Source organism: Schistocerca piceifrons, chromosome 10, assembly GCF_021461385.2.
Source record: "Schistocerca piceifrons isolate TAMUIC-IGC-003096 chromosome 10, iqSchPice1.1, whole genome shotgun sequence".
NCBI lineage: Eukaryota > Metazoa > Arthropoda > Insecta > Orthoptera > Acrididae > Schistocerca > Schistocerca piceifrons.
Window position 1 is genome coordinate 5379808 of NC_060147.1, and position 25526 is coordinate 5405333.

A 25526-nucleotide genomic window follows, 5' to 3' on the forward strand; every position below is an offset into this window, starting at 1 on the left:
AACAGCAAAATACTCTCTCCGTTTCCCCCCATTCAAAGTATTTATAATAATATACTGGCGCCCGAACAGGGGCGCAACCGAAATTTTTGCTTGCGAACTTGTTCTGAAGCGCGACATATATAATTTATATTAATAGTGGCTAGTGAAAAATTTCTAAGTTCTGTTGCTTAATTTTTGTCTTTTTATTTCGTGCACAACATCAACCCCGATGGCAATACTGCACGGAATCGTAAAAGTAGGAACCAAATAAGACGGACGAAAACGCGGAAAAATTTTGACCAAGTTAACCGACCGACAAAGAAAACTACAGCGGTCAGTATTATTTTCAATTTTGCAGTCGAACCTCATTAGTATCCAATAACGACCGAAGCATCTGTAAATCCCATCAAATCCCATCGTTTTTCACGTAATTTCCTGCCTAAAATCTGCTTTCAGTAGAAATTGGCATATTAGAAGCATTAGTTGCATTACGATAATATTTGTAAATTTTTCATGTTTAAATGTTGTCATCCATATTCGTTCGCAGGGTTGGAATTCTTTTGTTTTATTTCTGGCGCATCCATATTGTCTTCCCCATAGTATCGCCAATTGTTCATATGACGTATGAGTTAGACTGTCCCAGTAGGCAACAATGAGCACGTGATAGCCTCGTTACCGCGTTGTTGACAAGTGACGAGCGCGCAGCGTTCAAATTCCCTCCCACGCCCCATCACTGTTTACAAACACAGACGCGATGGTAGACAATCGCACACCATTGACAGATGACGTTGACGAAATGACCGCCATGCCTTACCACCTCAGATCAAGACTTAAGACAGCACGGACTGAGAGTGATTCATTTCCGTGATTCGTCCTGTGTCTAATCTCCTCAGTAGGTTCAGAAGTAAATGACTGAAATGATTCCAGCTCAAACTTCCGTAGGTGCCGAATATACCGACTCCTAGGATCGACTTACCGCCCCCCCCCCCCCCCAATGAATCTTAGCTACAAGAAATGAAAGAAATAATGGTTAAATTAGCTGAAAATCAAGTGACAAAGGCAGACCTATTTAAGGGGCTCTGGAAAGGCTCAAAATCATGAAAAGTTCAATTTTTACTTTTTTGCGTTTTCTGAACCTGCAGACTATTACCTTTTAATAGGTATATAATTTATTCAATTCCGAAGACTACAACTATTTTTAAATTTTTTTTGAAATGTGTTCTACATGGGCGTGACCCACTGTGGCGCTGTTAAACTGCTGTCAAATGGTGTTATTATTAACGTCCGTGTTCATCAGGTACATTTTAGTGATGTGAGATAAAGTATGTGTTGTGGCTAACCTGTGATGGTTCAATATATATCACTGGTGTGATTGTCGATTGTTTCATGTTTATTTACTCTGTCGTTATCTCGAAAATATTCGTAATTAATTCTGTTTCTTGAGTCTCTGTTTTGTTGAAGTATAATAATGAGTAAAAGTAAAGTTATTAGAAATCCTCTGAAGGCTTTTAAGAAAAGGAGAAATGTTGGAAAGCCAAAGGTATGTGTTATTACTGTAAACAATAAAGACGATAACCAAGTGAGTGAACCTAACCTCTCAAGTACACCTGCCCATAGCAGTCAAAGTGGGAAAGAAAATACTTCACAGAAGAAGCTTGGTTCAATAAGTGAAAACTATGAATGTTTTATGGGCGAATCGGATGTGAATGAAATATTTGATATGTCGGTTCTCAAAGGAATTTTTTCAAACTGTGTAAGATGTATTCATTGTAGTGAAGTTGGTCTGGAACTCTCCATAATAAAGCACGTAGGACTTGCTAGTGAAGTACAACTGAAATGTGATAAGTGTTCATACATGACCACCTTTTGGAACAAGGTTGCAGTAACTGCAACTGAAGAAAATGGTAGCAAAATCTACGAACACAACATTAGATTTGTTTATTCCTTGCGTTCAGTTGGTAAGGGTGCTACTGCAGGTGCAATTTTCTGTGGCATCATGAATCTTCCAAATCCCCCAACCAAGTTTACGACCTATAATAAATTAATAGGGTCTAAAGTAGAAGATGTCTGTATAGAATCTATGAAGAACGCTGTGGAAGAGGCAGTAATGGAAAATAATGGTAACAGAGATTTGACTGCAGCGTTCGATGGTACCTGGCATAAACGGGGACACACATCTCTTCATGGTGTAGTATCTGCCACCAGTATGTATACAGGGAAAGTTTTAGATGTAGCAGTAATATCAAAGTATTGTAGATGTCCACAAAAATATAAAGGTACACATGAAAATAATTGCAAAGCTAACTATAGTGGCAGTAGTGGAGGAATGGAAGTGGCTGGTGTTGCCAGTATATTCCAGCGTTCTGAGGCGTGTGATAAAGTGCGATATGTTAATTACCTTGGTGATGGTGATTCTAAAAGTTTCAAACATGGTCAAGGACTGAAGCCCTATGGTGATGATGTTGTAGTGCAGAAATTTGAGTGTATTGGACACGTACAGAAGCGAATGGGAACAAGACTTCGGCGACTGAAAGCTTCGTACAAAAAACAAAAACTCAGTGATGGTAAAGGGGTGGATGGGAAGGGAAGGTTAACTGACAGTGTAATTGACAAAATACAGAACTATTATGGAATGGCTATTAGGCAAAACACACAAAGTGTCGACGAAATGAAGAAGGCTGTTTGGGCTCTTTTTTTTCATACTTCTTCAACCGATGAAAATCCCCAACATAGCTTGTGTCCCAAAGAAGAAGACAGTTGGTGTAAATATAACAAAGGATTGCTAACTGGTGAAGTGTACACTCATAAGCATAGTCTGCCTCATGCAATAATGGAGGTGATAAAACCTATTTTCAGAGACTTAGCAGCACCTGAACTGTTGAAAAGGTGTATTCATGGAAAAACTCAAAACCCCAATGAAAGTGTAAATAGTGTTATATGGTCGAGAATCCCTAAGACTGTATTTGTTGGAATAGAAACACTTCACTTTGGTGTGTATGATGCTGTTGCGACTTTCAATGATGGCAACATTGTAAGGTGCAAGGTATTTAGAAATATGGGAATGAAGATAGGTTCTAACATGGTACGAGCGATGCTTGCTTTAGACAAGGAACGCCTTCGGGCTGCAGACAGGGCTGTAAAGAGTCTAGAAATACAAGCAAGAGTAAACAGGAGGAGGAACAAGAGGAAGCTGGAGGAGGAGCTTGCAGAGGATGAAGATAATCCATACTATGGACCTGGAATGCACTAAAAAGTTAATCCAATCTTTGTCGCTCGATTCCCAAAACTTTTATTTTCTCATACTAATTACATGTTTTCTAAGGAGCTTCCAAACATATTTGTTTCAGACTTTCAGTAAATGTTACACAGTACCTTCTGCATAATTTAACACAGCCTTTTTCCAAAAAACTGTATATTTTTGAATATATAAATAAAAAATTGCAAAAAAATGTTGTGAATTTTCATTACAATTGAAAAAAAATCATCTTTAATAACTGAACTAAAATTTTGTAAAATCCCTGTGTTAAGTTGTAGCCCATATTCCAATAAATAATCTGTAAAAAGTTCAACTTCCTACTTCAAATACTTTGTGAGGAAAGATGTAATTTATAAGCGTTATTTTAACATTGGAAGTATAGGGCGTTCCGGAGCCCCTTAATCTTGTAACAAAACATGAAATTAGTAATTCAGCAACACGGCAAGAAATTCAGACTACTCTTGACTCATTTAAAACTGAGTTAGATGCCAAAATTGTTCAAGAAGTTAAAACATTAAAACAAGAACTATCAGATCGAGCGTAAACTCGACCAAATACATCAGCAAAATGAAGCTAAAATAGATACTCTGCTTCAAGCAGCTTGTACGGAATTAGGCAAACAAACTTCCAACAACTTTAGTAAAATAAACCGCGATATTACTGCCAAAAACTCGCGTGTCGAAATAATTGATCATCACTTACACAAAATCAACGACGTTGGTACTGTCAAAGAACAAGTAGACCGCCTGTCAGATGAAATTAAACAGTTATCACTGCATACCGAGAAAAAAAAATAGCCAAACATCTCAGTGAGAAAGTAAAAAGATTAGATGAAAAATACCAAAAAATGGTTGTCATCTAAGGAACTGATTTACCGGAAGCAGTCCAAACAGCCACACTGAATGTCTTAAAACACCTGGATCGTCACAGGAGACACCATCGTGAGGGAATTAGGAATAATCAGACGTGCAGTGACCAACGAACTGCCAATAAGCAACGATTGCAAAACCTTGAGCAGCAAGCTCAATCGAAAGGCAGAGAACATTCTCAGCGCTATCCACTCTCTTTGCTGTCAGTAAGCGACATAGGTGAGGAATCACAAAACCACCAGTACCGCACAGACAATAGACCCAATCTTGCAAACACACAGCCTCAACCAATAAATTGGTACTCTAATGAAAGAAGAGAGTCTTCTTAAGCACAGAAACTACCAGTCCTTTAATCCAAAGAAAAGGGATTTTCACACTATTGTATTTCTCAAATCTTTCTCTAGTATTTTTCCGAATAGCTGGACAGACATACAGCGAATCCAATATGTCACAGGACATATTATCGGCGAATCCGCATTAAGGGGCACCGAGAGGCTCTATCGATGCCATACTTATAGTGACTTCAAAAAGGCATTTTTTGACAAGTTTTGGAGCGATGGAGTACAGAAGAGTCTAAGGAAAGAAGTTTATCAGGTTGAACCCGTTAATCCAAAGAATGGAGGTCTACGGAAGTACTTTGAGAATTATCTAGGCAAGATCACGGATACCCCTATTTCGAGCAAAGATGTCGTACTGATATTGAACTCGAAGTTACCAGCATTCATACAAGAGAAATTAGTTAATGTATCGGAGGATGATCAGGAAGATTTTCTATCTATATTAGACTCATTAAATCTCATTCATGAGGAGATTCACGCCAATAAGAAACACAGTTCAAGTAACAACAGTTGGCAATCCTCGAATTACAATAACAGCAATTCTTCTCAGCCGGACAACAGAAAACGCAAGTACCACAACAGCTATAGCGGTAATTCTCAATGGCAAACAGACAATAACTACCCATAGAAGCGAAACCGGAATAATAATTGGAATCGTTATAATCGTACGAATGACACTAACGAAAGGCAGTACGGAAATTAGCCTCTGTACCAGTTGTATGGCAATAATTCAAATAACTGCAGTTGGCAGCGCGGCTATCAACAAACAGCGCAGCCGTGGAACGCAAGTCAACAACAATCGCCCATGTATTAGGCCGATATTACACTATCAAATTTCTTTGTCAAAGATTTGATCAAAGATGTGATATAATATTCCGTCAAATATATTTGACAAAGATCTTTGACGTAGCGCTAGAAGGGGTATTACACTGTCATCAAATTTTTCATCAAAGTTCAAGATGGCTGACAACAACTTGTTATTAACCGCAGCAGTTGCACGTACCGCAATTGCATTGTGTGCACATGCGGAAAAGAAGTGGGGGGAAAAAAAGGAACCATACATACGAGGTTGACAGTCTGAAATTCCTGGGATTACAACTTTATAAGAAATTCAGTTGAGAGGAGCACACCGCAGGACTGCAGAAACGCCTTTACAAATCTGTATTTGCAATTCGAGTGTTAGCAGACATAGGCAACATAAAAATGAAAAAGCTTGCGTACTTTGCCTACTTTCATTCAATAATGTCATATAGGATAATATTTTGGGGTAAATCTTCAAGTCAATGGAACGAAAAACTAATATAATCTGGGTGAAGCCATGGGTTTTATGACGACACGATAAAAGCATTCAACAAAACTTGTTACGTGAGCTTACAGTGGAAGACGTCAAGTCGTACATCAATTACTTAAGAATGGATGAGCATATATTTCTGTATGTGCTCAGTGAAGCGTATCCTTGTATCAGAAAGCACAATATTCACTTAAGAACTGCAACATCTTCAGAAGACAGGCTCAATGTAACACTCCGATTCCTTGCTACAGGAGAGTGTTATGTTATGTTAGGTTAGGTTAGGTGAGGTTAGGTTAGGTCAGGTCAGGTCAGGTCAGGTCAGGTCAGGTCTCGTCTCCAATCTTCTTAATCTATTTTTGTATTCAGGGTGCCTCACGTTGTAAAGCACCTCATCAGCTTCATACATCTCTATTAATTTTGTAGTTGTTGGTACACACCAATTGTATTTACCGGCAATGTTTATAAAAACACTACAGACAACAGAACGCTGCAGCGATGCTAGCGCTCCATGTGGTAACATGTCACATTGCAGTGAACACAAGACAAGCGATTTCTTTGATCAAATCTATAGCGAGGTCCTAGTTTTGATCAAATATTGGACGACATTTGACAAAGTCCCTATTACACCAATCTTTGACAAAGATATTGGACAAAGAAATTTGATAGTGTAACACAGTCAAAATAATAACGCACCAAGTTTCGAGCCTCAATTTGAAACTCGTTTCGTTCGAATTCTATTCGCCGACAAATAATGGAGGCGAACAAAAGCCGTGAATTTTACAAACAACAACCGTACTTCGAATAGCCAGCAGACAATGGAAAACTAGTTTCAGCATCCGACGAGTCTGTTACTTCCACCAACATACTAATAACGTTCTTGTTTTACGGCATAATGACAAACAGGATATACGAGACGAACTGCTACATGAAAACGTCATTACTGAAACAGACAAATCGTACGACGATCAAGTACAGGCAGTAACATATTTATGTTTACAAGGAGCTAAAACGACCGCTATTATTGATACAGGAGCAAATGTAAATGCCGTTTCCCTTGTTTGTTTAAACAATTGTCAAATACTGTAAAGATATCGACTCTCCCTGTTCAAAACTGCACTATAACCGGAGCTAAAATCTTGCAGATCCATAAAATTAACATTCAAGCTTTAATAACGATTCAGTTTCAGTCCATTGTTGTACAAAGCATTTTCCTTGTAGTGAAAAATTTATCTATCTCATGTTTGCTTGGCATGGAATTCCTGCGCCAAACGAAAGCTAAAATCGACATTTATCATCGAATCTGTACTTTGAATGTTAACGACCATGGAATTGTTTTACAATTAATTAAAGAGAAAGTTCGGAATCATCGTTTAGGTCATCGATTGAAATTACATCGATTGATAAGAAAGTACAAAAGTCCTCGCGACTATTGGGACGTACCTGACAATAAACTTTATGACAACAATGACGAAAACTATCTTCCAGACAGAAATGAAATTGTTGCCAAAACTCAGGAATCGACCGACTTAAATGACCAGCAGCGACAAGAACATCACCGACTTCTAAACGCTTTCATCCATATTTTGTTCTACGAGACCTGGAACAATAACGGATGTTGAATATCAAATGGAAGTAATTCCTCACTCCACCTTTCGCAGAACAACATACACAATTACCTTTTCTCGCCGAGAAGCGGTAAAAGAAGAAATTAAAAAGATGTTAAAATGGAAAGTGATTGAGACCTCAGATTCACCCTATAGCAGTCCCTTGCTAACCATTCTCAAATCTGATAATAGGGTACGTCTGGTACTCCATGCCCGGAAGATAAATGAAATTATTCTCCTTGTCAGAACTCGTCCTGAAACTCTCGCTATTTGTCTAGTATCGATTCAAACTGTCGTACTGGCAAGTGAGACTTCACGAAGAACACGAGAGTACACAGCCTTTCTTTTTAGTGGACGTTCCTACCAATTCGGAGTGATGCCTTTCGGTCTGAATGTCAGCTCAGGTGTATTTATTTCTGCACTCGATCATGTACATGGACAGAATTTATTAGATGACGTTACCGTTTATGTAGACGATCTATTGATCGCTACTAACACTTGGGAAAAGAAAATTGAACTCATTCAAAAGGTATTTCAGAAATTTCTTGAATATGGTATCACAGCTAACCTTGTTGTTGTTGTTGTTGTGGTCTTCAGTCCTGAGACTGGTTTGATGCAGCTCTCCATGCTACTCTATCCTGTGCAAACTTCTTCATCTACCAGTACCTACTGCAGCCTACATCCTTCTGAATCTGCTTAGTGTATTCATCTCTTGTTCTCCCTCTACGATTTTTACCCTCCACGCTGCCCTCCAGTACTAAATTGGTGATCCCTCGATGCCTCAGAACATGTCCTACCAACCGATCCCTTCTTCTAGTCAAGTTGTGCCACAAGCTCCTCTTCTCCCCAATCCTATTCAACACCTCCTCATTAGTTATGTGATCTAACCACCTAATCTTCAGCATTCTTCTGTAGCACCACATTTCAAAAGCTTCTATTCTCTTGTTGTCTAAACTATTTATCGTCCACGTTTCACTTCCATACATGGCTACACTCCATACAAATACTTTCAGAAACGGCTTCCTGACGTTTAACTCTATACTCGATGTTAACAAATTTCTCTTCTTCAGAAACACTTTGCTTGCCATTGTCAGTCTACATTTTATATCCTCTCTACTTCAACCATCATCAGTTATTTTGCTCCCCAAATAGCAAAACTCCTTTACTACTTTAAGTGTCTCATTTCCTAATCTAATTCCCTCAGCATCACCGGACTTAATTCGACTACATTCCATTATCCTCGTTTTGCTTTTGTTGATGTTCATCTTATACCCTCCTTTCAAGACACTGTCCATTCCGTTCAACTGCTCTTCCAAGTCCTTTGCTGTCTCTGACAAAATTACAATATCATCGGCGAACCTCAAAGTTTTTATTTCTTCTCCATGGATTTTAATACCTACTCCCAACTTTTATTTTGTTTCCTTTATTGCTTGCTCAATATACAAATTAAATAACATCGGGGATAGGCTGCAACCCTGTCTCACTCCCTTCCCAACCACTGCTTCCCTTTCATACCCCTCGACTCTTATAACTGCCATCTGCTTTCTGTACAAATTGTAAATAACAGCTAACCTTACCAAGTCTAAATTCGCCCGTTCTCAAATCAAATTCTTGGGTCACATCCTTTCCCCAGATGGAATCAAACCCGATCCGGACAAAATAAGTGCAGTCAAAAATTTTCCTACACCAACCACTAAGCGACAATTGAAAAGCTTTCTTGGCCTCGTCTCTTTCTTCAGGGAATTTCTGTCCAACCAGGTAATGAACAAGTCTTCATTGTCGAAACTGTTCAAGAAAAGCACACGTTAGAATTCGACTCCAGAATGCCGAAAAGCTTTCGATTCTATAAAACAAGCTCTTGTCAATAGCCCTGTCTTACACCATCCCGACATGACACAAAAGTTTTGCATCTCATCTGATATTTCCTTTCAAGGGCTTGGCGCCATTCTCTTTCAAGTAGTCAAAACCAACAATGCTCAGGAAAATAAGATTATCAGTTTCGCAAGTCGAGTGTTCCTGAAGCAGAAAGGTGCTATTCAGTAACTGAGCTCGAAGCACTCGCAGTGATTATGTCACTTAAACGCTTCAACTACTACATCTCAGGCCATAAAGTAAAAGTATTTCCCGACCACCAAGAACTAAGCCTTCTCCTCCCCTGCAAACTGCGACACTCTCGTTTGACCCGATGGTGCTTATTCTTACAAGAATATAATTTTGAGATCATTTACATAAAAGGTAAAGATAACGTTTTGGCTGACGCATTCTCCAGAATGTCGGAAGGATCTACAGATTCCAAAGATCTTCTAGAACAAACGTCCAACTTTCGAATACTGTTAATGAACGATCCTTTACATCGAAGATATTTTCAATTGTGCAATCATATTGCACAGTTACAAAACTCAGATCCGAGATGGAACAAAATCAACCATTTGGTCACCATCAGTACTGACCATCCTGTATGCAAACGCTTCAAGATGCACAACAATGTCTTATTTCATCGGACATCTCTTACAAGCGACAACTGGGTTGTCTGCGTTCCTAAGGAATTTGAAGAACATCTCTTATGGCACACTCATATCACTTGGGGGCATTTTGGCCCCGGAAAATGTAAGCGAAAAAAATTCTAACATGTTTTGTTAGAATTCATTCTCCATCGGTTTTACTCCACAACGATTTGATTTCTCAGTGAAGAGAACAAAATGAATGGATTAACCCCATTCCTAAAGCACAAAATGCAAGCCCAAATCTTGATGCAAAAATCCGACAAACGTTAATTCGACTCACTACCCAAGCTCAAATCAGCAAGAAAGCTTTCGAGCTAACGTACATAAAGTTTTGGAACATAAACAAGGTGAAAAGGTACTCTTGAGAACACATTTTAAGCCATAACTTATACTTAAGAACCGCAAATGGCAGACGCTTTTTCAGGGACCGTATATAGTATTAAGAAAGCCTCACATCGGGTGATATTTATTAGTAGACCTAGTAAGTGGTAGAATTAAAAGATTGTATCACCACGCTTATTTTAAGTAGTATTATTGCAAGGAGTGAGTAATCAAACGCACCACCAATTACCAACGGCAGTGTTAACAACGTCTAGCATTGCGTATGACGGAGAAATAGCTAACTAGTGTAACAACAACGACACGATTTATGTACGTCAGCAACAGCGCTCACATACAGGGTGTTACAAAAAGGTACGGCCAAACTTTCAGGAATCATTCCTCACACACAAATAAGGAAAATATGTTATGTGGACATGTGTCCGGAAACGCTTACTTTCCATGTTAGAGCTCATTTTATTACTTCTCTTCAAATCACATTAATCATGGAATGAAACACACAGCAACAGAACGTACCAGCGTGACTTCAAACTCTTTGTTACAGGTAATGTTCAATATCTCCTCCGTTAGCGAGGATACATGCATCCACCCTCCGTCGCATGGAATCCCTGACGCGCTCATGCAGCCCTGGAGAATGGCGTATTGTATCACAGCCGTCCACAATACGAGCACGAAGAGTCTCTACATTTGGTACCGGGGTTGCGTAGACAAGAGCTTTCAAATGCCCCCATAAATGAAAGTCAAGAGGGTTGAGGTCAGGAGAGCGTGGAGGCCACGGAATTGGTCCGCCTCTACCAATCGGTCGGTCACCGAATCTGTTGTTGAGAAGCGTACGAACACTTCGACTGAAATGTGCAGGAGCTCCATCGTGCACGAACCACATGTTGTGTCGTACTTCTAAAGGCACATGTTGTAGCAGCACAGGTAGAGTATCCTGTATGAAATCGTGATAACGTGCTCCATTGAGCGTAAGTGGAAGAACATGGGGCCCAATCCAGACATCACCAACAATGCCCGCGCAAACGTTCACAGAAAATCTGTGTCGATGACGTGATTGCACAATTGCGTGCGGATTCTCGTCAGTCCATACATGTTGATTGTGAAAATTTACAATTTGATCACGTTGGAACGAAGCCTCATCCGTAAAGAGAACATTTGCACTGAAATGAGGATTGACACATTGTCGGATGAACCATTCGCAGAAGTGTACCCGTGGAGGCAATCAGCTGCTGATAGTGCCTGCACACGCTGTACACGGTACGGAAACAACTGGTTCTCCCGTAGCACTCTCCATACAGTGACGTGGTCAACGTTACCTTGTACAGCAGCAACTTCTCTGACGCTGACATTAGGGTTATCGTCAACAGCACGAAGAATTGCGTCGTCCATTGCTGGTGTCCTCGTCGTTCTAGGTCTTCCCCAGTCGCGAGTCATAGGCTGGAATGTTCCGTGGTCCCTAAGACGCCGATCAATTGCTTCGAACGTCTTCCTGTCGGGACACCTTCGTTCTGGAAATCTGTCTCGATACAAACGTACCGCGCCACGGCTATTGCCCCGTGCTAATCCGTACATCAAATGGGCATCTGCCAACTCCGCATTTGTAAACATTGCACTGACTGCAAAACCACGTTCGTGATGAACACTAACCTGTTGATGCTACGTACTGATGTGCTTGATGCTAGTACTGTAGAGCAATGAGTCGCATGTCAACACAAGCACCGAAGTCAACATTACCTTCCTTCAATTGGGCCAACTGGCGGTGAATCGAGGAAGTACAGTACATACTGACGAAACTAAAATGAGCTCTAACATGGAAATTAAGCGTTTCCGGACACATGTCCACATAACATCTTTTCTTTCTTTGTCTGTGAGGAATGTTTCCTGAAAGTTTGGCCATACCTTTTTGTAACACCCTGTATACAAACGTGGGTGGTGGTAATGATTTATAACTAGATTACTAGTCCTACGAGAACGACAGCACAAAGAAGGTCTTTGTTATTATCAATAATTTCTATAAATGTATACGTATATAAAAGGTTTCGCACAGCTAAAGGATACCCTTTAAGCTACAGTGAACTACAGTATGTATAGAGAGAAAACGACGCATTCCTCAGAGAAGTGCGTCCACAACTCTGAAAAGAATGGCTAATATTTTCTGTAACTCCTCCCGAACAGGCCATGAACGCCCAACGGTACTGACCGGCCGCCGTGTCATCCTCAGCCCATAGGCCTTACTGGATGCGGGTATGGAGGGGCATGTGGTCAGCACACCGCACTCCCGGCCTTATGCCTGTTTTCGAGACCGGAGCTCGCTCGCTCGCTCCCACATAACTGAGGTTTGACCCTCGGCTGTTGGTGAAGTGCTAGCGCCTCTGGGGCCCTTCTCCTTCGGTCTTGATGATTTGTGGGGGAAATTGCTTGAAGGTGCTGTGATTGACTTAGTGTTGTGCTGTTTTTATTCTTTCCTTTTTTTAAGATGTAAGAATAGTTACAGGGATAATAGGAGACGCAGGAAAACGAACGGCCCAATTGACTGGCCGGCGCAGTATTTAAAAATGACAGATGAAAGGATAGTAGAAGGGACAGTAAGAGAGTGAAGAAAACAAATGGCCCATTGACTAGCCGGTAGCTTAGAAGTAAATGACAGATTAAAGGAAAGGAGGAGGGACAGTAAGAGTTGAATGAAAGCAAAAGGCCATTGTCCTGGCCTCGTCTTCATGGCGGTGTCAGTGACGACGGTGCCAGACAGTCATGAGGGGATAAAGTGGGGGGGGGGGGGGAAGAGCAGTCGGAGAATGACAGATGGAGAAGTGAAAAGGGAAGGGCCTGTAAGGATTAGGCCGACATTGGAGGGGGGGGGCGTGAAGGGCGGTGGGGGTGGCGTGAGGGGCGGTGAGGAGGGATGGATGCCATGATGTGGTGATGAGATGGAGTGGTGATATGAAAAAGATGAAGTGACACGAAAGTGACTAGTGAATGGGAAGTCATGGAGGGTGGAAGAGAAGGTCAGGCCAGCAGGTGGTGGTCAGGCGGTGGACACAGGATGTGGAGTTCTTGGGTAGGGAAGTCGAAAGGGAGGTGGATGGCACGCCGGAGAGCTCGATTTTGGACGGTTTGAAGATGGCAGAGGTGGGTGGGTGTAGTATTGCCCCACACCACTGCCGCATATTCAAGGATGGGACCAACAAGGGAGGCGTACAATCTGACAGCAAAGTGTGTAAGGAGTGAAGAGGTGGTGTTGATGAGCGGGTAGAGCAGGCATAGTCGCCCTATCTTCTTTCGACACACGTCATCAATGTGGGCGCGCCAGGTGAGGCGTTGGTCCAGTTTAACTCCCAAGTACTTCGCAGTAGGAGTCCAATGGACTGGGGTACCAAGACGGACACCTGCGGGAGCCAAATGGGAATGTGGCGCCGGCAGATGACAAGGGCTTGGGTTTTGGAGGATTAAATGCCCGACGCCAGGTCCTAGCCCATTCGGTAAGGGAATCTGTTGCCCCTGGAGCCGCTGTTGACGACCTGCCGCACTCTGAGTACGAGAGAAGAGCGCAGTGTCATCCGCGTAGAGGGCTAAATGCACCCTCGGCGCAAAGGGCAGGCCAGCTGTGAAGAGGGAGTAGAGTAGCGGTCTGAGTACTCTGCCTTGCAGTACTTCTGCCCTGATGCGTCGTCGTGTAGAATTCCCCTTGGGGATCCTAACGTGGAAGGTGCGACCTTCCAGGTATGTGGCTATTAGCTGTACATGGGACACTGGAAAGCCGAGTGAGAGTAACTTGTAGAGCAGCCCTTCATGCCAGACCGAATCAAATGTCCTTGACACGTCGAGCAGTATGGCGGAGGCAAGCTGGAGAGGGATGGTTTGGAGGAAGTAGATGAAGGCAGTGGCGTTGCCAAGGTCAGAGCCTCAACAACACTGGAAATGAGGTCACCAAAGGGGTGTGAATAGAGGAAGGGGTGGGGAGAGGGTGCTGCTGTAATTGTACTGGGGTGGGAGGGGGCAGCAGAGCTTGACGCCCGCTGCTGGGGTGGGGAAGGAACAGCAGAGCATGACACCTGCTATGAGGAAGGAGAAGCAGAGCTTGACACCTGCTGGGGCGGGAGTAGGGGGAGTGATGTGGGGGGAGCATGGGATGGGGATGGAGAGGAGGGGGTGGGTAGGAGCCCAGAGGGGCGGGATGGGAGCGAGAGGTGTGGTGAGGGTAAGTCCGCAGCTCTGACTACCCTAGGGCGCCACAGTAACTGACGCTTGGATGGGTCGCCGCCGAGGGCCCCAAAGATCGACGCTGATTGGCGCAAATAGATTTGATCTTGGGGCAGCCCATGTAGCTGCCCATATGGTTTCCACCACAACGGGCAGAAGTGGGAGGGGCCTCTCGGGGTTTGGAGCACTCGGAAGAGGCATGACCCCCAGTGCACCTCGCAGGTGCAGTCACCCGCAATGTGCGCCAGGCCCTAACAGCAATAGCACACGAGGGTCAGCCTCCAGGAGTGATGTTTCTCCATCGTCATGCTGACGAGTTCGATGGAGGTGAGGGTGGGGAGGAGGCAGTTCTCCGGCGTGTCTGGGGCAGAACGAAGAAGAAGCGGTGGGGCGACAAGTGAGGGGGGAGATGTTCTCGAGATGACTTTGGGTGTGATGTTGAGGGCAGATAAGGCTGCCTTCAGGTCATTGTCAGTATGCTTCATAGGGAGCCCCCTGACGACGACCCAGAGGTGGCGAGACTTGGTGGGGGGGGGGGAGAATTCAATGTTGACGGTATGAAGGGTGTGGAGGACTTTGATGATTGGACAGGCGGAAGAGGTCCTCGCCTGCCGTTTTGATGTGATGGGGTACTCCTTGAGTATGTCAAGGAGTCCTTTAAGGGGCTCTTTGTCTCGATGAAGACGGATGGGAGGGCTAGCGGGGTGGCTGAGGCTGGGAGAGGAGGGGAGGTGGTGGTGGGGGTATGCATCTGTATGATGGCTTGCAGTTTTCTGGGGACACTTTCAGTGAGGTGTCTGAATGTCTGCAAATTGATATCAGCCCGTTCTTCCTCTAGAGTGGGAAGCTAAGAAGGTAGTGATGTTGAATGCTGAGTTGTGCAGAGAAATCGACGTTCTAACTCATCCCAGTGCTGTTTGATTTCTTCAGGTCGGGAACCTGCACTGCTCCACAAAGCACTGCTTCATAGGTGCTACTTTATGAGAGAGTACATAATCATGTTAACAGTAAGAATCATCATCTCCAAAAGATTACTCTACTTTACACAGTAGCCAAAGCTGTAAAATGTGTTCATATTCTTACAAATTAAGTGTTTTCTTAAGTACAATAAGAGGACCACACCACAACCACGAAAAACACTGTAACGTCACGTCATCTGTACAGCACTGTTGGAACTGCACGTGGTGGCAGATAATGTTTTCCAGGCATTCGTCAAATTGGAATGCGACAGGCTACAGTGCGATCGATCACTCCAGTAGCGTCGCTCTTTACTCCACCTCAAGCGTCGCTTAGGATCGACTCCAGAAATGCGTGGCTTCAGGCCACTGTACCACATTCTTTCTGGCTCCCTACGCATAGGCACTAGATTACTGGCAGCACTTTGAGACTCACCAGTCACTCCGTTTGGTACAGCCACTCTTTGCAATGCTCGTCAGTACATGACGTCTGCTTCTCTGTGGTTTTTCCTTTGCGTTTCCACTCTTTTGTGGTGGTACGTTCCTATGGGACCAAACTGCTGAGGTCATCGGCCCTTAGGCTTACGCACTACTTAATCTAACTTAAACTAACTTACGCTAAGGAAAACACACACATCTGCGCACAAGGGAGGACTCGAACCTCCGAGCGGGGAGCTCCGAGAACCGTGGCAAGGCGCCCCTAGAATGCGTGGCCACCCTGGACGGCTCTTTTCCACTTCCCTCACATCGGGAAGAGCCTAATTTGGCAGCTTTAGAGGGCCAAAATGTCGCTTATGGATTTGTTGTTTAGGTTACATCCAGTGACCAACCCACATTCGTAGTCACTGAGCTTCCCTAACCGACCCATTCTGCTGTTTGTGCTTCTCTACTGTCTACACAATACTTGCCATCCCCTTTTACACTGGAGCATCTTCCCCTCTCGACTCACAGGTCTACGTTTACATATACACATATATTTCTCAAGCCATTTTGGCAGAGCGTATTTGTATCGGTATTAATTTTCCTTCGTCTTCTTTAGTTCGTATACTCTGTTATGACTTTGTGCTCGGGGAGCAAGGGCGATAATCTACGATCACCGCTCCCGAGGAGTCCCCCAGAGACCGATAGTGTTCGCTCAAAGACTTCTAGTCACTGACGTCACACGGAGCACAAGATTGCCGACTGCGAAAGAGATCGTGCTGCGCTCTGTCGCTGTTCTCACGCCGACACTGCTTCCACTGTGTTGCTGTTACCTGAATTTCTGTTTGGATACTCTCAGGATTGTCAAAGAATGTGGTGTGACGGTAGATGCTTACTGCAACGTCAGAAAGACGTGGCTGCAAACTGTCAGTGTCCTCTGTGTAGCAGATTCAAACTACGCAGTAAAGTGCATCTGCAGCATGTGTTATATACTGAGCACGGATTTACAGCAGCCCCGACACTCTCGAGTACAGACATCTATGTGGGACCTTTGGAATGTGGGAGTAATGCCGACCAAATAGAGGCGCACTTGATGTATCAAGTACCTTGCAGTGATCATTTTTTGAAGCAGCTACACGTAAATTGTACCACTTAGCGAGAAAACTTTTTTTATGTGCTGGAGAATAATTTTATTTATACTTCCAGGTGCGTTTGATCTTTTTAACAATATGTCTTCAGTGCATGTACTCAAATGTTACACGATTTTACATTTTGACGTATTGGTTTTTAGAGTTCCTCCCATGCCCCTGGAATGAAGTGGGCCACATTTGACACAAAATCTATGCCGCAAAATGACCAACATAGGGGGTGTATAACACTCTAGCTCTAATATTTACAGAGGTACAGACATTCCTGTTTTTAAGCCCCTGCCATATAGGCTGCCTTTCATGACAGGTGTGTTTTATGGTAATACTATCGAGCTACCTTTTCGATCTGCTTTATAGGGCAGGTTACACGATGTAATATTATTGGTATTTCCGTCCTATGAAAGCTTTGAGTACCCTTTGAAAGACATTTGTTTTGTATAATTTACATAACTGTAAAGATGCGCATCTAGCGCGGATGCTAATACATCGATTGCGCAGTCAAAGAAACATTTTAACAGAAGCTGAACTGAACGTTCCGCTTCGATCTAAATAAAAGATGACAGTAAAAAACGTTTGTAGATCTTCAGATTTTAATGTGCTTCTGCTTGTTACGTGAAAACGTAAAGGAGGTGGACTTTAAGTTTAAAAAGTGAGCGGTCTTGCCAGCGTGCAGACAACATTATTAATTAATAAAATTAAAGTAATTTATGTTCGAGACTGTAATTCAGCAAGTTATTGTTATCGGAGGTGTTGAACAGTGCAAGAATTGTCTTTAACGAAAGGAGAAAAGTAATGACTGTAATTTGTGACCAAAAACGTGAACCAAGGAGACAGCACAGGACAGGCTGAAATCTGATCGCACCATACTGTTAAAAAAGTACTTATGTAAGTTATACTGTTTTATAAATAAGCCCTAATTTGCTAGTGAGAATTGTTTGAATATATTTAGTGTTTACCAGACTTCTTATTCTGTTCTTTTCCTTTATACTTTTTTAATCTCCATGCCATATTATTTTTATGAATGTCAAACAGCTTTTACTACAGCAGAAAATACTGCGGCATCCTGGTCGTGTACAGAAGGCCGCCCCTTGTCTTCTATACAACTCATATCAGCCCCATTTATTAATGATTTCATTTGCAAATGCATTTTTTTTATTGTTCATTGTTAAAGGTCCCTTAGGTAATTATAAAATTCATACTGATTACGTAAAAAAAATCCGGGTTGTTCTTTTCCAAGTAATAGAAGTCTTTGCGTAATCAGAAACTAGCCTCCTCCTGACAACGATCAGGAGCCGACCAGAAGACGGACGTCTTCGACCGCTTTCGTGTGTCCTGTGGCAAAGCTGTGCCAAACTGGGAACACGGCATTCTAGTATGAAATACAGATTTAAATTGATAGAATTGAAATATATTTAACGTAATAATAATAATAATAATTTTTTTATCATACTAGAACATCATGAGTAAGAAATGGTTTTACAACCCCCGATATGGGCTCGCCAGCACAACAATCACGTTTTGCTAGAGTAGTATCGGCTTGCTTTATCTGCCTGTTTTGCGTGGCAGCCTGCACAGCGTGGGAAAAAAGGGTTTCTGAGCCTGTGGAATATGGGCTGTGGTGCGCGAGAGGCACGTTGTGGGAGTAACATTGGCCTGCTATATCGACATCTTCTGCAGGGGCTACATGTGTTGAACGGATATCCCTGGTGGATAGGGAGAGGGGAGAGAGGGGGCAGGGGGATGGATAGTGAGAGAGCGGGTAGTAGTGGTGAGGTGGGGAGAGAGGGGGAGGAGGGGATGTAGAAACAGAGAGGGGAGGAGAGGGAGGGAGACTTGGGACAGAAAGATGGGAGGGAAGAAGAGGTGGGCAGAGAGGTGGGGGAAGTGATGGATACTTAGGGAGGCGAGGAGGTGATGGTCAGTGAGGGAGGAGGAGGATATGTAGCAAGAGATGTGCACAGCATATATATATATTACATACGTGTATGCAGGTGAAGGTGCTGGAAAAAGTCTAGTACTGTAACAAAATGAAAGTTTGCTTACATTAAGAGGTCTAATTCATGACTTGAAGAGCGTGCAGGTTCCCTGCACGTGGAAAATCAGCTGAAAGTCGTACTTTTTCGTGCAGTGTCGCTAAAATTTCTTTACATAACATTAATTCTACTGCAATTTTGGTGTGTAGACTGTGATTTTTTCTGCTAGTTTTGTCAACTTCCCGAGTTTTTGTTTTCCGTGAGCGTGTGTGTGTGTGTGTGTGTGTGTGTGTGTGTGTGTGTGTGTGTGCGTGTGTTTATTTGTTCATTTATGTGAAAAATGTTCTAACACATACACACACACGCCAAAATGGCAGTTTTGTCTTAACAGTATGTTATAAAGTTATGGCGACTCTATGAAGAAAAGTGTGACTATCAACCAGTTTCCTACAAGGGGGAGGGGGGGGGGTGGACTGCATGAACTTTGAGTAGTAAATAAGGTCTTTTCCTGTAAGTACCTTGTCATTTTGCTGTAAATGTTAATGTAAACTGTTTGAGATCAAAAAGTCATTAAATATCACATCCAGGACATCATTTAATATCAAGAATAGAGATGTTTCGCTAAAAGAGGCGAAATGTGTCTTGTTGTATAAATAAAAATTCGTATGCAACAGATGAAAAGACGCTTTCTAAGTACTTCAATTTATACGTGATCCACTACCTCAGAAATAATACTTTTAGTTTCAAATGGTTCAAGTGGCTCTGAGCACTATGGGACTTAACTTCTGAGGTCATCAGTCCCCTAGAACTTAGAACTAGTTAAATGCAACTAACCTGACCTCACACACATCCATGGCCGAGGCAGGATTCGAACCTGCGACTCTAGCGGTCGCGTGGTTCCAGACTATAGCGCCTAGAACCGCTCGGCCACTCTGGAATATTTTACCTAAAAATATTGCCGGCCAAACTCCCAGAGGGATATTGATGGACAAGGGAGGGTTAAGATGACTGACTTTGCTGTGGAAACTATAGTCTTCGGGCTCACTCGGGTAATTGGTGATTAACCTGCTACTCAAAGTCTTTAGAAGCTTCTCGAAACTTGGACAGGTGTACAGAACCTTGCAGAACACCCAGCCAAATAGCTGTGCATGTTAAACTGCCACTTATGGGATGGGGACATGCTCCAGCCGTGAAGGAAATATGCCTGTCATATTAATGACGAAGGTCAGTGTGGATGTGGTTTTTAGACGATTTCTCAAATCCCAATAGATGACTACTGGGCTGGTATCCAGGTCTCGCATCAGCTACACGATTCACAGACATTTTGAAAACTTTCGCTCACTTTCACACGGATAATGCTATTCGCAGACAGTTGGAATACACATATTCGGTTTCATCAGGTTGTCGTAGCGGCCCCTTGTTATGTAAACGGCCCGCACAACAGACAGGCAAGGTGGGCTGCCGACCCCCCCTTCAAGTGCTCATGTTAAAATATCGCCAGTGAATGTAAACATCAACAATCTTTCTGCACAGACACGTCACTACTTTGTGAAAAGCCGTGTAACAGAGATACACCAACTGGAACTAACGTGACTAAGTGTAGCACTCTGCAGAATCAGTGTTATAAGCATGCCAGCAGAGTCAAACCAGCAGTGCATACGTACAGCTGGGACTCCACTGGCCAATACCTAGGCCGGCTCTAGCCCAGTAGATACTCGCTGTAGTCTTTCTGTAGAAATTTGTATCTTGTTGGGAGTAACGCCACATTGGAATTGTATTTTGGTTGTTATTATTTCTTTTCATTGTCTTTGCACAACAAGAATTATTGTGTTTCTATTGTGTTGTGTTTGGAAATTAGCATACGCAAAGAAGGCGTTTTAGTTAAATAACTGTGTTGAAACTTGATCGTTAGTTCTTTTCTGCCAACCACAGGACACTACACAGGTAACCGCATAAACGCAGGACAAAAGCACAAGAAGAGGTTATAAGCCTGTAAAATCTTCGAGATAAAATAAAAGTGTATATTTTTCCCATGCTGTCACGATCTCAGTAATGGGTGAACTTACTGCTCATGTATGAAGAAGCACTGGAATTTATAGGCGGTGGTCAGGGTTGTGGGGGAGGGGGGATGACAGGGGGGAGCCTCATTAGGCAGCGACCTGGAAAGTAACAACAACAAAATGAATGAAAGGAAATGAAGCCATGACCACAGGGCATTGCTAGATGAAGATGTGCACAATGAATGCAGGCCACACAGTTTTGTGCAGGGGGTATGCTAACACTAATGGCATCACACAGAGGAAACTTAGCAGTGTGTGCTGTACGAATACTCTATGTGGAATGAGGAAGTGAGTGTGCTGACTAGTGGTGAATAGCTGTCTAGCGCTTGCCCTGTGGTCTCGCCTGGTGGTGTGGGGTGAGGTTACGTGAGGTGTTTCGGTGGGACGTGCAACCCGTGACGAAGTTAGTGTGTGCCGTGCCAGACAGACTTTGGCAGCTGCCGTGTAACCCCTCAGCAATGGAGGTCTCTGGTTGCTGACTCACCTCCTTGAGCTCCCGCTCGGTGTACATGTCCTCGGCGATGGCCTTGACGTACCTGGACAGGCGGCTCGCCTTGGGGCCGTAGCTGCAACAGAAAGTGCTCTACAGCGCCACAACCAGACACCACACGCAGCAGCCTGCTCTCACCTGCAGCAGGTCCGCATCGGTGAACAGGGTCTCCGCCACAGCGTGCACGTACCGCGACAGAGAGTCCGGCTGGGGCCCGAAGCTGCAACAGCGGGTGCCTCCGACTGTGGTCCCTCCGTCATATTTCGGCCGCAGGAGCGACTCCTTTTGCGACAAAATGTGGCTGCACGTAAAGCTATGGCAATGGCTGACTGTTGTACACGGCCTCAGAAAAGAAGTGGATCACCCAGATGGCACGAATGATTAGACTTGCAGTTCTCTGTAGCAGGTAGAATCGCCACCAAACTGCTTTAGTGTCGTTCATGTTCACTGTTGTTCGCTGCCCCGGAATGTGAACAACTTCAAATGATGTGTGATGGCTGTGAAGGACAGGGAGATGCCACAGATTCGTGTGAGAGAGTAACGGAGTCTGAAAGAGGCTTCACTGCGGGTCTCCATTTGGCCGGATGGTTGGACTGTGTAGTAGCGAGATTTGTGAGGCGTTCAGATGTGACTGTGGCTCCTTCTCGGATTGCAAGGGAAAATGAGGGCAGGTATACTTGTTGTGGTCGACTATGTCTGATCACGACAAGTGAGGATCGGTAAGTTGTGCACCTGGCATGTTGTTGTTGTGGTCTTCAATCCTGAGACTGGTTTGATGCAGCTCTCCATGCTACTCTATCCTTTGCAAGCTTCTTCATCTCCCAGTACCTACTGCAACCTACATCCTTCTGAATCTGTCTATTGTATTCATCTCTTGGTCTCCCTCTACGATTTTTACCCTCCACGCTGCCCTCCAATGCTAAATTGGTGATCCCTTGATGCCTCAGAACATGTCGTACCAACCGGTCCCTTCTTCTAGTTAAGTTGTGCCACAAACTTCTCTTCTCCCCAATCCTATTCAATACCTCCTCATTAGTTATATGATCTACCCACCTAATCTTCAGCATTCTTCTGTAGCACCACATTTCAAAAGCTTCTATTCTCTTCTTGTCCAAACTAGTTATCGTCCATGTTTCACTTCCATACATGGCTACACTCCATACAAATACTTTGAGAAACGACTTCCTGACACTTAAATCAATACTCGATGTTAACAGATTTCTCTTCTTGAGGAACGCTTTCCTTGCCATTGCCTGTCTACATTTGATATCCTGTCTACTTCGACCATCATCAGTTATTTTGCTCCCCAAATATCAAAACTCCTTTACTACTTTAAGTGTTTCATTTCCTAATCTAATTCCCTCAGCATCACCCGACTTAATTCGACTACATTCCATTACCCTCGTTTTGCTTTTGTTGATGTACATCTTACACCCTGCTTTCATGACACTGTCCATTGCGTTCAGTGCTCTTCCAAGTCCTTTGCTGTCTCCGACAGAATTACAATGTCATCGGCGAACCTCAAAGTTTTTATTTCTTCTCCATGGATTTTAATACCTAATATGCACCTGGCATACACACATCAAAAAAGTTTAGCATCACCCTAGTTCCAAGAACTCCTGAAGATAGACGTTGGCTGTGGATATTCTATCAGAGTCACAGTCCCTTTGACAGTTCAGAGATATCACTAAACCCGCCCAAAGATGTAAACGACCATGCATGAGCAGCGCCTATTAGGAGATTTCCGACAGCCGATCAGTTCCAGTCATTCCACCAGGAGGGAGGTACACGGCCCTGTAGTTCAACCATGTCTAGATGGCCATTTCTGCGGTTCGATCGCGTCCGCATTGTTGCTTCGTGCCAGGAAGGGCTCTGAACAAAGAAAGTGTCCAGTGTATCGGAGTGAACCAAAGCGAAGTTGTTCGGACATGTACGAGATACAGAGAGACAGGAACTGTGGATGATAAGCCTCACCCAGTCCGCCCAGGGGCTACTATTGCAGTGGATGACCGCTATCTACGGATTATGGCTGAGGAACTCTGACAGCAATGCCACCATGTTGAATAATCCTTTTCGTCCAGCCACAGGACGGCATGTTATGACTCAAACTGTGCACAATAGGCTGCACGATGCGCAGCTTCACTGCCGACGTCCATGGCGAGGTCCATCATTGCAACCACGACAGCGCGATACAGATAGGGCCAACAACATGCCGAATGGACCGCTCGGGATTGGCATCACGTTCTCTTCATCGATGAGTGTCACATATACCTTCAACTAGACAATCTTTAGAGACGTGTTTGGAGGCAACGCCTTATACACATTGTCCAGCGAGTGCAGTAAGGTAGAGGTGCCCTGCTGTTTGGGGTGGCCTTATGCAGGGCCGACGTACGCCGCTGGTGGTCACGGAAGGCGCCGTAACGGCTGTACGATACGTGATTGCCATCCTCCGACCGATAGTGCAACCTTATAGTAGCATATTGGCGAGGCATTCGTCTTCGCGGATGACAATTCGCACCCACAACGTGCACGTCTTGTGAATGACTTCCTTCAGGATAACGACATCGCTCGACTAGGGTGGCCAGTATGTTCTCCAGACATTGAACCCTGTGTAATCTGCCTGCGATAGATTGAAAAGGACTGTTTATGGACGAAGTGACCCACCAACCACTCTGGGGGATCTATGCTGAATCGCCGTTGAGGAGTGGGACAATCTGGACCAACAGTGCCTTGATGAACTTGTGGATAGTTGAATGAGGAATACAGGCACGCATCAGTGCAAGAGGACGTGCTACTGGGTATCTCTGAAGGCCTCGCTGTATGGTGTTACACGATGCAATGTGTGGTTTCCATGAGCAATAAAAAGTGCTGAAACGATGTTTATGTTGATCTCTATTCCAGTTTTCTGCACAGGTTCCGCAACCCTAGGAACTGAGCTGGCACACAACTTCTTTTGATGTATGTATGTAACCCCTTCTTATCTGTGGCTACCATTTGAGAACAAGTAATGGGTTTCCTTGCACTATTGGTCAGAGACTGTCAGCAGCCATGCTAGGGAATTACTGTCCCACAGGTAGCCTGCCATTAAGCTACAGGTGAATGTCACCACACTGTGTTACACAATGAATTGCAGATATGTGCTATCCTGGATGACCGTTGTCATATAGTGTGGCTGCGACCTCGCGCGAATTCTCATTCTTGCTATGTTTCGGAGACACGCAGAGGTGTCGATCCTGGTAGCACGATGTGGAAAGCCAACTACTCTGCGCGAACTCCAATAGCATAAAATCACTTCCTGGGCATCCTACATCCTCATGTGTTGCCTCTCATGTGATATTACTACGGTGCCACTTTCCAGCATGATATCGCTCATGCGAACTTATTCACGATACTGAGGTACTGCTGTGGCCACCAGAAGTCTCAGATCTCTCCTAGGTGGAACACATGTGGCACCAACTCGGTCCTTATCAGCGTCCTAATGACCGTATTTGGGATATTGGAAGGCAGTTACAAAAACTGTGGGCCAACGTGCCTCAGGAAAGGATACAGAGGGCTTACGACAACCTTCCCCTGGAATCAATGCTTGCATCCAGACCAGAGGGCATACAAAACCGTACTTACTGGGCTTGTACTATCAAGTTCTGTGTAAAACCGACGATTTGCGACCTGTGAAGCTTCTTTTCGCTTCCTCCTCGTCCTCATCTGGGTGCTTCACTCTTTTCGCCAGGCAGTGTTCATTTCGTGGCTTGTCGACGGAGAACACAGCCAGACAGAAAATACGCGCACAGGCAAAGGAGCAACATAAGAAATACAATTGCCAGAAAGAAATCTCATAAAACGAAACAGGATAAAAAAAATTAGTGTAGCCAGCGGCGTCACTTTCTGTAGTACTGACGATGTAAAATAAAGAACATGTGTCACATGTAAAGTATGAGGCAGTTCCCTAACTACCTCTTCAACAGTATTATCTAAATATAAAATTTTGTCTCCTTCTTTAACATCTTGCCTGAAGGAATAAAGCTTTGGGAAGTGTTGTAATTGTGTTTTACTCTCTTTCTTCTCAGACTGTGAGAGCCAACAGTTCTTGCATTGTTGTCAA

The 25526-nt window shown here is 43.8% G+C and overlaps 1 protein-coding gene across 1 annotated transcript in view; it reads right to left on the minus strand.

Moving 5' to 3' along the window:
* The window catches only part of LOC124718885 (aminopeptidase Ey-like), a 209084-nt gene that overhangs the window by 12571 nt on the left and 170987 nt on the right, over positions 1-25526 (minus strand). Inside the window, exon 14 of the mRNA XM_047244525.1 lies at positions 21422-21503. Coding sequence (XP_047100481.1) covers positions 21422-21503 — 82 coding nt within the window. The remainder of the gene's footprint in view (positions 1-21421; positions 21504-25526) is intronic.